Raw genomic sequence first — 12,757 nt, 5'->3', positions numbered from 1 at the left:
TCCAAGTAGTTTCCTCCGTATTATTATTAACTGTATGATAATAAGTACAAGTGTTTTCATCTTAGTTCGTAATGTAAATTAAGCAGAATACATGTGGTACATGTTATGGAACTGTTTCGTCAATACATATGGTTTTAAAACACTACACCTAAATAACTTAATGTTTTGGCCAACACAGTAAATAAATATATTAAAACGTGCTGGTGTATTATTATATAGCATTTGGTACATTGACGATGCAGTATAAATGTACAATAGAGATATAACAAACAGACAGACAGAAATGTTTATTGTTGTAAACATGTCATATAACAGTTTCTTGACAAATTATAATAAATATAAGCATCTATATATATATTATAAGTAAATATGGTCTCAACGATGAAAGGCATTATAAAGAAAACAGAAAGGAAAAGGGAAGTTGAATTAAACATAACATAACATACATAAAGTTTAGTCTGATGTAAGCATGTACAGCTTACTATCAATTACACTTTTTTTAAGCATACATACATGTAAAAGGTATACAGTCAAACAATAACATAGATAATGATTCCAACACACAAAGCAAACTAATAAGTGAATTGACATGAGAGTGTATAACAAAATGTAACATACACAGGAGTGTTGATTGCAGAGTTTCTTACTTTATTTGCCTTTATCAAATAAGATGCTTTTTGTGTAGAAGAACATACAAGAAAGTACAAAAAAGAAGAAGAAAAAAAACACGTTGCGGATTTTATATATTTTGCTAAAGCTGCCTTACGTCAAAAAAACAATACAAACAAACTATGCTGTGACTATTTAACAGCATAATCATGTTATTTTAACACCTAAACTTCTTTTCTTCGCCCGGCAATAACGTCACAGAGGGACAGTATGTTAATTACCCGATAAAAACCTGGTAATACCGTCACAGGACAATTTCTGTAATGAGCTACCATGGACATATTCCGTAACCATATCGTAGACAAATTTCTGTGGATCACGTAGTTTGATTGGAAACGTTCGATTCAATACAAAGCCTGCCTAATTCATAGCATTGTATCGTGAACGTTGAAGAGCTCGCCGGGTTTCATATTTGAGTGTTTAATTATTCATGTTATATACAAAACCGAGGAAATATATCTTAGTCGGATATGATATTGTTTAATCGCAGTAAGAGATGAAAATGATGAACATTTAGTCGCTTCGATGCTTTTGTCAGAAGTCACTGATCTGGATTAACCAGTAAGTTCTCCCAATGTTAATAACTGCTTTTTTGTCATACACGTGCTGAATAATTATAATTCATGACTGATTTTATTTTATCTGTTTTATTTACTTACCTTTTCGGTGTTTCAGCATTTGTTTTATCAAAGCTGAAATTTAAAGTAAAAATGTATCAATTTGGGAAAATTTCAGCCTCACAGAGCAACTATTATACTAATAATGAAGAAATGAATTAGAAACTTTTAATGTTTTTAACATTATTTTTTTTTTATTCATTTTTTTTATCAACAAAATTGTGATGAAATGACATAGCGTAACACTGTAACTAGTTAAATGTTTAATTGTGCGGTGCAAATAGCATATTTTTGTTTTGAACTGAGACTTCATAACCATGCATACACATCAGTATATAACATTCAAATATTACCGAGATGACTCGTATAAATTCTTGGGTGCTGTTAATCATTTCAATTCAAAACTAACATTTTTCGATTAATTTACCAAAATTATCAAGTTTGGTAACTGCGATTATTTCAGTATTTTATGGTTTAACGTTTATGAATAATAATTTAGGGTATTAATATTAATAAAACACGTTGAATAAAAACTGCGGAATGTATCGCAGTCTGCAAAAACGAATACTTAGGATAAATGAATTGTAAAATGTAAGATTATCCCTATGAATATCTAATGTAAATATTTTATTGTGTTTTGTTTAAAGCTGCACTCTCACAGATTTACCGTTTTTCCAACTTTTTTTCTTTTTTGTAACGGAATGAGCAAATTTTTGCGCAATTATCTGCAAACCATTTTCCGTTCCAAAATTAATGTTTTATGGCTAAACCGTTACTAACGGTTTAAGAAAAATGTATAAAACATCAATTTTTGAACTTAATGCTTAAAATCTTCAATGCATTCAAATTGCATTCAAATGCTTTGTCAGCAGTCTTGTATGACTGGTTTACATGCAATTTCGCATAAAATGGCTCGTGCCATGTCAATTTTTTTTTGTCAAAACGTTCATTCTGTGAGAGCGAAGCTTTAAGTAATAGTTAGATGACATGAAGTAAGATTTAAATGATGAAGAATGGGCGGAGTGCGCTTATTGTGAAAGCAGCTTTAAACCGTGGTTGCATGTTCTTTGAAGGCAGCGTTAAACCGTGTTTATAAACACAGAGAAATGTGTGATAGTAGAACCATACAAAGTTACCTTAAAAGAACACCGCACACAACGTCATCATGTATAAATACTGATTTAGTATGTATAAATGCCAGTGGTGAACAATAAACGGGAAATTAAACCAGCCCCGGATCCTAGAGTTAAACCATATTAGGGAAATGAGTCGGTAAACATTTTACGGGAATGGGCCATAGTGTACGTCATTAAAAATCCATCCAATGAAAACACACTAAGACTCATTGTTGAGTTTGGTGTGTAAAAACATTCGATGTTGTTATTTATTTATATAGAACAGAACAGAACAAAGTTTACATCGTATAAATCAGTTCACACAATAAAGACAATGATATAAGTCAATGATGGCCCTTGATCATTGATAAATTGAATATTCTGCATATATACATGGCGATCGGTTATAAAATGAATGAAAGCCTGAAAAAGAAAGAAAAAAAGAAAAATAATTGATAAAGCATTTTAGCATTTGCTATCAAAATTAAATAAATAATGTCTAAGATATATTCCTCTAAGTTGTCTAGTGTAGATATATCTACGTGATAGTGTTAGTACATAATTATGTCATTTACAAACAATATAGATGTTAATTGATTGTGTAATTCTTGCAATTCTTTCGTCGTTTTGCATTGTAAATGTTACATACTTGTTTTTAGCGTCATGGTGCAAAGAGCTGCTCTTAATTAGTGGCATAAAAGATATTACTTCACTGTTCAATATTGTACTTTATTATATGGCTATACATGTGCATATGCCGTTTAATGCTGAATGAAGATATAGTATGTGATATGTTATGATTATTTTACGGGCTTAAATCGTTCAGTAAAGGCACAATTGTTTGAATTACCGCCGGCTCATTTTTTAACTTAAGGTATCCTGCGTAACAATGCTAATGTTATGTTCGTGGTATCGTGCATTTGGCCGCGATGTAAAACGTTGATATCTGGTGGTCCCTTCTACTGTTTTGGTGTCATTGTATTATTTTATTATGGTATTTCTGACTGATGTGTAAAAGGTTTGTTAACTGATCGTCAACTGCATTGGTTAAATTAATTAAGTGTAAATGATTTTCTTTATTTCAACTGAATCGGACGTTAAATGATATATATTTATATATTTCAAAGGTCTTTTGGGTGTAATTCTTATCTGCACAAAAACGTTTAATTAAAATATAAAATTGAATTGGTTCACAAGGGATCTAAAACCACATATTTGTGGACATGAAGCATTGACTTAGATGACCACATTATATGGCCTGATTACAAGCTAAGTGTGACAGCAGTGATTGCCCCACCCACCATTTTATTCCGGTATGTAAATATTTAACGTCTTATTTTCAAATTTATTTGAGAATTGTTTAAAATTGGTTCATCTAGTAATTTAAATGTTTACATAGGATAGACTGTTAAAATTTATAATATTTATTCTCCGAGTTCACACGGGGGCAATAATTTGGCAATAATTTATTATAAGATTATCCGATGAATGTCCGAGCCCGCGTGCCTAGGGTCGCTTTAAGCCTTTTATTTGATAACCTCTGGGTGTATAAGAGCTAAATCTGTATAGTGTACCTATAGTTTAAGCGATAAATTGTGATTTATCCGCTCTTACAAAATTCCTATATTAAATATTTGATGCTTGACTCTTGATTTAGCATAAAATCACAACCTTGAAAAGTAGTGAAATAGTAGTACATCTTTCTTTAAATAAACTGTACGCGTAATTACAGTCACTTTGACATTCAAACGAGCGTTGCATTTTCCAAAAAAATGACTTAAAGTCAATTAAGAGTTTTAAGATCAATTGGTGACAAATTGGATTTGTGACATTTCGAAACTGTGTTAAACAAATCTACGGCTAGTGATTGAATTACCTTGAAAACAACTAACCAGTACTGACATATGTACTTTCAAGGAATTATCACCATGGAATAAGAAACAATACGTGTTTGTGTATCTATGGAACCAATGATGTAAGTGTAATATTATTTACTAAAACATGCAATTGTCTCTTATACATGTATACGTGCGTAGGTTATTCATTTATAGTGATTGATGTAAAAATAATAGCTTTCACATCAAGATGCGCTCGCCAGCCAGATTGTATGTGCATTACATGTTTGAAGACGTAAAGCGTTTTATTATCCTGGATCTGATACAAACCTATTAACAATAAATATATAGTTAAAGTAATCTACCTCGAAGTCATTGGTGCACAAAGGATTTTATTTTCTGTACACATTTGAAATGTTAACGTTTTTGCACGGGGCATGCATTGTATGGAGTTAAATTGTACGGGATATATATGTACGGGGTTAAAACGTACGGGACATACACATTACGGGGTTAAATTGTACGGGATATACATTGCACGGGGTTAAATTGTACGGGACATGCACTGTACAGGTTTAAATTGTAGGGGACATTGAATGGGATTTACATTATACACAACATACATTGTACGGGTCATACATTATAGTAGATTTACATTGTACGGGATCTACATTGTACGGGATATACAGTGTACGGGACATAAATTGTACGGGATTTACATTATACGGAACATACATTGAACGGGACATACAGTGTACGGGACATGAATTGTACGGGATTTACATTGTACGGAACATACATTGTACGGGATATACAGTGTACGGAACATGAATTGTATGGGATTTACATTGTACGGGATTTACATTGTACGGGATTAACATTGTACGGAATATACATTGTACGCCGGGACATACATTATACGAAAGGACATTTATTGTACGGGATCTACATTTAATGGACATATATTGTGCGCTATACAATGCTAGGAATATACAGTATAGGGGACAAACATTAAATGACGGGATATTCATTGCACGGTATATACATGTTCATATACACACACTGTACTGGATACAATGCACGGAAAATGCATGTACGGGACATTGTACGATGGGATATATATTGTATGGGATATATATGGCACGAAACATAATAGTGTACTACATTGTACATTGTACACTGGAAATACATTCTCCAAGAGGGATGCCTCTTAAAAATGAAACAGCCGTCAAGAATGAGCTTAAAATTACTGTAAGGGCTGGCAGAAAAAAAAACCGCACTTAAACTTAGTGTACCGCCCGTATACAGGAAGTTAACACACCACTATAACATTATAACAGTTTTGTAGACGAGGTATTTCTAAGGTCATGAACTACACAAACATGCTAGTATTGAAACCTTGAGTATATTGTCAGATGCTACCGACTTGCTCAATATTTCCGCTGCAGGTTAAGACAAAGGTGGCAGTATCGGTAATATGGGGATGGGGATTGTTTACATCATTATATACATTGACAAGTTTCATTATTCCACACCGAGAGTACTATACCGGATTATATATATATATATATATATATATCTCCAATTATCTGCACCTTTGAGTTGATATACAGTCGAACCCCGTTGGCTCGAACTCGCTTTGCTCCAATTTCCTCGACAGCTCGAACTGGATGTTAAAGATCGATTTCTTTATACTGAATGTATGCATTCCCGCTTGGCTCGAAGTAATTCCGCCGCCTGTATGATATTGCGGCTCATACAAATCACAAAATCACCATGGGATTCTGTCTCATGTCGCATCTGCATTGTAATTTCATTACGTTGTTTTAAATGTTCACTCTCACAGATTTACCGTTTTGACAATTTTGTAGGTTTTGTCTTTGAATGAGCCAATTTTTGCGTACAAACCTGGAAAGCAGTGATATAAGATTTCTGAAAAAGATCAGTTATTCACATTTACGTTCAAAAATTGATGTTTTACGGCAAAATGCGGTGCTAACGCTTGAAGAGAACTGAAATTTTCTGCAGTTTACGAAACAATTGATATTTGTTCCATTGTTAGTTTTCCAATGTGACTGAATTAAGGGCATTGAGGGCAAAATCAGCTGATTCTGGGACAAATGTTTTAAAAAGTGACAAAACTGATAACATGTCAGAGCATATATCAAACGTAACAGAAGGATCATTAAAGATGCGCTCCTATATAAGATTTACCACAATTATTAATTTAGTTCAAATATTCATAAATGATGAATAATGTCGAAAACAATGGTTCATGAAGAATACCGAGTTTAATTTGAATTAAATGAGCATAAAACATGCTATTTCTACCGTATGAGACTATAGTAGACCACAATAAATCTTTTAGCATTCACCAATTATTTAAAAAAAATTCGCTTCTGCTATTAAATTCACGGTTACAATCGTGTTTTCAGTAGTTAATATTTGCCATAAATGCATTATTTAGTAAGTAGTTTAAGGTTTATCAGTCGAAATTGATGTTTGTTATACATGTGTATGTATTTATTTTGAATAAGAGTGTCACTTTAATATTGAAATGTACTCATGTCTATAAACAAGCAAGTGAATAAAAAAATATTCTGTGTATCTCAATATTGATGATTCCATTTTTTTTAGAAAAATAAATAAACGTGATTGCTTGGAAGTAATACCGTAAAAGAGCAAACAAAATCAACATATCGGCCTCAATTCAAAACGTCGAAAGAACAAATAATAAAACAATAAGTTCGTCGCAAAACATGTATTACTTCTACAATTTCAAATTCACATAGAATGTGGACTCAAAACTCACAATGCTGGTGGTATCAATTATTGAGGTTCGCTGCGTTAATACCGTGTTCCATGTTTCAACAAATATTTGCTTGTCATTATTTCCCGGTGAAAGTGACCCACAATCTTTGATTCACTGTCGATTACGGCCACCCGAGTAGGTTGTAAATTAGCACCATCCTACTCAGCAGTTATTAATATTTTTCATTAGGCAAACACAGACTTTTATATACCACTGACGTAACAATATTAGCACCAATAACGTTTAATGAACTCTATCTACTAGCAACGTTTGATTGAAAAGTAAGAAATTTTGTTGACCGGTATTTAATATTTTTTCTATTACCATCACAGAAATGAGCGTTTCCAGTCAATTCTCTATTAGTTTGGTAAATGCCTAGATGGTTATAGTATCAAGCGATCGAGAAACGAGCAGTAAGAAATTCTATCAAGCCCTATAAACTACCTCCTTCACCTAGCACGCAGAAGCCCTATAAACTACCTCTTTCACCTAGCCCCCAGAAGCCCTAAAAACTACCTCCTTCACCTAGCCCCCAGAAGCCCTATAAACTACCTCTTTCACCTAGCCCCCAGAAGCCCTAAAAACTACCTCCTTCACCTAGCCCCCAGAAGCCATATAAACTACCTCCTTCACCTTGCCCCCAGAAGCCCTATAAACTACCTCCTTCACCTAGCCCACAGAAGCCCTATAAACTACCTCTTTCACCAAGCACCAGAAGCCCTATAAACTATCTCCTTCACCTTGCCCCCAGAAGCTCTATAAACTACCTCCTTCACCTAGCCCCCAGAAGCCATATAAACTACCTCTTTCACCTAGTCCCCAGAAGCCCTATAAACTACCTCCTTTACCTGGCCCTCAGAAGCCCTATAAACTACCTCCATCACCTAGCCCTAAGAAGCCCTATAAACTACCTCATTCACCTAGCTCCCAGAAGCCCTATAAACTGCCTCCTTCACATAGCCCTCAGAAGTCCTATAAATTACCTCCTTCACCTAACCATCAGAAGCCCTATAAATTACCTCCTTTACCTAGCTCCCAGAAGCCCTATAAACTACCTCCTCCACCTAGCCCCCAGAAGCCCTATAAACTACCTCTTTCACCTAGACCCCAGAAGCCCTAAAACTACCTCCTTCACATAGCCCCCAGAAGCCCTATAAACTACCTCCTTCACCTAACCATCAGAAGCCCTATAAATTACCTCCTTTACCTAGCTCCCAGAAGCCCTATAAACTACCTCCTTCACCTGGCCCTCAGAAGCCCTATAAACTACCTCATTTACCTAGCTCCCAGAAGCCCTATAAACTGCCTCCTTCACATAGCCCTCAGAAGTCCTATAAATTACCTCCTTCACCTAACCATTAGAAGTCCTATAAATTATCCCCTTTACCTAGCTCCCAGAAGCCCTATAAACTACCTCCTTCACCTGGCCCTCAGAAGCCCTTTAAACTACCTCCTTCACCTATCCCCCAGAAGCCCTATAAATTATCTCTTTCACCAAGCCCCAGAAGCCCTATAAACCACCTCCTTCACTTAGCCCTCAAAAGCCCTTTAAACTACCTCCTTTACCTAGCCCCCAGAAGCCCTATAAACTACCTCTTTCACCAAGCACCAGAAGCCCTATAAACTACCCCTTTCACTAAGCCTCAGAAGTCCTATAAATTACCTCCTTCACCTAGCCCCCAGAAACCCTATAAACTACCTCTTTCACCAAGCACCAGAAGCCCTAAAAACTACCTCTTTCACCAAGCACCAGAAGCCCTATAAACTACCTCTTTCACCAAGCACCAGAAGCCCTATAAACTACCTCTTTCACCAAGCACCAGAAGCCCTATAAACTACCTCCTTCACCTAGCCCCCAGAAGCCTTATAAACGTACTCCTCCACCAGTCGTTGTATAAACTTCCTCCATTATCTCTGAACCAGAAGCCGTACACAATTCACCTCTACCTCGCTACCAGAGGCCATATAAACTTTTTTACCTCATATCATTTAAAATTTCATCTTATTTAACTTCTTGTAGTATTGTTCATGTAATCGAAAGTCAGCCATGCGTTCAGTTTGCTGTTTGTTTCCCTGCTTGCAGTGTATGCGCTGCGTTGCCACAGGGATACAAAACAAAACGTTTACTGGCGTTTTGTAAACGCTCGCCTTACTGAACGCACTGCAGACTTTGCAACCAATGATTGCTTATTGAAGTGCATGGGCAAAAACCAAACATCAAATATTTGATATCTGGACAATGCTAATAAAGTTGGTGTTCTATTTTATGTTTTCTTCACAAATAAAAGGCAATATCCTAGCATTTTGACTGATTTGTTTAAGGCTGAAGCAAAGTTTTGGATGAATTATCAGGGTATTGTACTTGTGTACTAACACTTGGGTTAAATTGCTCTATCAAATAAAATACTGAGTTATAAAGTTCTAAAAATACACTTGTTAAAGCCAATAGCATCGTGACAGACGAATTCGGCATACCCTTAAAGATAAGCCAAGAACAATATTATTTCTGAAAACACAATAAAAATTTACGAATAAACTTTCCCTTTTGTTGTTTCAACACTTGATTCTTGTTTGTAGATTCCACGGAAAACACGACCATATGGCGAAGTCTAATTAAAACCCGCACACCAAGTTACTCTGTATGCAAAGGACTTGGGCATTCGGAATCATATGACATTTTTATTAGCCTTCCCTATAATAAGTGAACTGGATTCTACCATTAATTGGAATATAACAGTATTCGAAAGTAGCAATACTCGAAGGAGAATCACGTTAGATGTACCAGTTCTAGCCAAAAAAACTTGTTAACAGATATAATTCAAACCGGGAAACAATTATACTCTATTTCAAAACGGGGAAACTCATATGAGACAGCAAAATAATTGTTGCGTTAACTCTTTAATTCATATTAAAAGATGAATTATCGGACTCCTACTAGCTCGCATTGACAATTCTAAGTTTGTTTTAAGGAAATGTTGTATTTAACGATTTTTGGACCATCTGGTGTCTCGTCCCTTTAAAGTACACTTATCTAAGTGCTGAGCATATATATATCCATTGAAAACACAAACGTGTTCTGATATAACACATGGAACAACCGACAGGCAAAATGATTCACTCTTTTTCGACCATCAAATAATAACCAACGAAACAAATACATTACTGTCAAAACACGACATTGCCCTGAAAAGATGTTTGTGTCACCGCCTTGGAACGGACAGTGAAAAATGAAAGCATTGGAAAAAACATTTCTGGGTAAGACTGAAATGGCGTAATGCACAAAAATAGCTCTGCATCCCGTACAGTTGGGCATCATCGACGTCCGGATAATACATTTGTCTTACAGACTTCGCTATTTTTGTAGTTTTGCTCATTTTTGTCTCGGTTTTAGCCTGTTTCCCGAACCAGTCCTCATTAGAACAGGGCGCGTTGTCAAATGTTAAACCAATTACAAGAACAGTTTGTTATCTGTAAATTGAATCAAAGCGAGTTGTAATCTCTGTTCTTTTGGCGAGGGAAAAGTCATTAAAATTCGTTTAAATTACTTATTTCTCCATAACAGAGCTTGTTAGCAAGAATTGAACTTGTCAAGTTGCGTTAGATGTCATCGGAAAAACTTTAAACTTGCTACAATCGTTAAGGGTGTGAATTGTTTTGTTTTGTATGAAACAGCTGTTGTAGATATGGAATCAAAGAGTTTTCAGGTTCATTAAATTGTATATTGAGAGCAACAGGTTGTAGGATAGAAAAGAAATGTTTTGAGATGACATGATCAACAATGGGCACAGGTTGCAACGCTTCGCAGATTCAATTCAAACTTCAGCAAAAAGAAGCTTATTGGATGTCTTTAATATCTCGTATATTTTTGTGTTTCATTTTCCTGATCGCTCCAATACGCCGACGCCCAAAAAAAGGTCATATGATTTATACACTGTAATTAACTTGAAATTACGTATAATCATGTGTACGACTTACTTTGTCTGATGTTTGGTAAAATGTCTAATTAAACAAGACAATATGTGTAATTAAACAAGAAATAATTAATTAAACAAGATAGTGTATGTAATTAAACAAGATAGTAGGTGTAATAGTATGTGTTATTAAACAAGATAGGCTGTGTAATTAAACAAGACAACATGTGTAATTCAATAAGATATAATTAATTAAACAAGATAGTGTATGTAATTAAACAAGATAGTAGGTGTAATAGAATGTGCAATTAAACAAGATACACTGTGTAATTAAACAAGATAGACTGTGTAATTAAACAAGAAAGAATGTGTAATTAAACAAGATAGTATTTGTAATTAAACAAGATAGTATGTTTAAATAAGCAAGATAGTATTTGTAATAGTTATCTAAACATGACAGTATGTGTAGATAAACAAGATAAAATGTGTAATTAAACAAAATTGTTCGTGTAAATAAACCAGATAGAAGGTATTATAGTAGGTGTAATTTAACAATAGTGTTTGTATAATAAAACAAGGTAGTATGTGAAATATATAAAGATAGTATGTGTAATGGAACAAGACAGTAGGTGAAATTAAACATAATAGTTAGTGTAATAATAGGTGTAATGAACCAAGATAGTAGGTGTAATGAAACAAGATAGTAGGTGTAATGAACCAAGATAGTAGGTGCAATTAAACATGATAGTTAGTGTAATGATATGTGTAATGAAACAAGATAGTAGGTGTAATGAACCAAGATAGTAGGTGTAATGAACCAAGATAGTAGGTGTAATGAACCAAGATAGTAGGTGTAATGAAACAAGACAATAGGTGTAATGAACCAAGATAGTAGGTGTAATGAAACAAGATAGTAGGTGCAATTAAACATGATAGTTAGTGTAATGATAGGTGTAATGAAACAAGATAGTAGGTGTAATGAAACAAGATAGTAGGTGTAATGAAACAAGATAGTAGGTGTAATGAAACAAGATAGTAGGTGTAACAAAACAAGATAGTAGGTGTAATGAAACATGAAAGTAGGTGCAATTAAACATGATAGTAAGTGTAATAATAGGTGCAATTAAACAAGATAGTAGGTGTAATTAAACATGATAGTAGGTGTAATAAAACAAGATAGTAGATGCAATTCAAAATGATAGTAAGTGTAAAAATAGGTGTAATGAAACCAGATAATAGGTGTAATGAAACCAGATAATAGGTGTAATGAAGAAGATGATAGGTGCAATTCCACATGATAGTAAGTGTAAAAATAGTTGTAATGAAACCAGATAATAGGTGTAACAAAGAAGATGATGGGTGCAATTCCACATGATAGTAAGTCTACAAATAGGTGTAATGAAACAAGATAATAGGTGTAACGAAGAAGATGATAGGTGCAATTCCACATGATAGTAAGGTGTAATGAAACAAGATAGTAAGTGTAATAGTCTGTGTGAATAAAAACGGTTATGAGTGTGTGTGTGTGATTAACAAGATAGCACATTTGTTTAAACAAGTTATAAGGCACATTCTTTGGAAAATATGCATCGGACTGTGGTAAATTGTATTGCTTAACATTTCCAGTGGAACACTATTCAATAATGCATTTTTAGCGCAGTGAATAAGGTTATAGAATTATATTGTGTAAGCATTTTTCTGTCGCGAGTTCCACACCTCTTGTGCTCTTGTAATTATGTTGTCTTTCCACTTTTCACATTCAAAAATTATGTTGTGATACTTTTTAAATGTTTGAAAG

The 12,757-nt window shown here is 34.4% G+C and overlaps 1 protein-coding gene across 1 annotated transcript; it reads left to right on the top strand.

Moving 5' to 3' along the window:
- The first annotated feature begins 5,439 nt into the window (after window positions 1-5,439).
- Window positions 5,440-8,168, top strand: LOC128232864 (uncharacterized). Its single transcript, XM_052946641.1, has 2 exons — window positions 5,440-5,487; window positions 7,800-8,168. Exons 1-2 carry the CDS (start codon window positions 5,440-5,442, stop codon window positions 8,166-8,168), a joined length of 417 nt encoding a protein of 138 aa, XP_052802601.1.
- Window positions 8,169-12,757: the final 4,589 nt, after the last annotated feature.

Source organism: Mya arenaria, chromosome 4 (assembly GCF_026914265.1).
Source record: "Mya arenaria isolate MELC-2E11 chromosome 4, ASM2691426v1".
Taxonomy (NCBI): domain Eukaryota; kingdom Metazoa; phylum Mollusca; class Bivalvia; order Myida; family Myidae; genus Mya; species Mya arenaria.
This window is presented reverse-complemented; position numbering and strand designations above follow the sequence as displayed.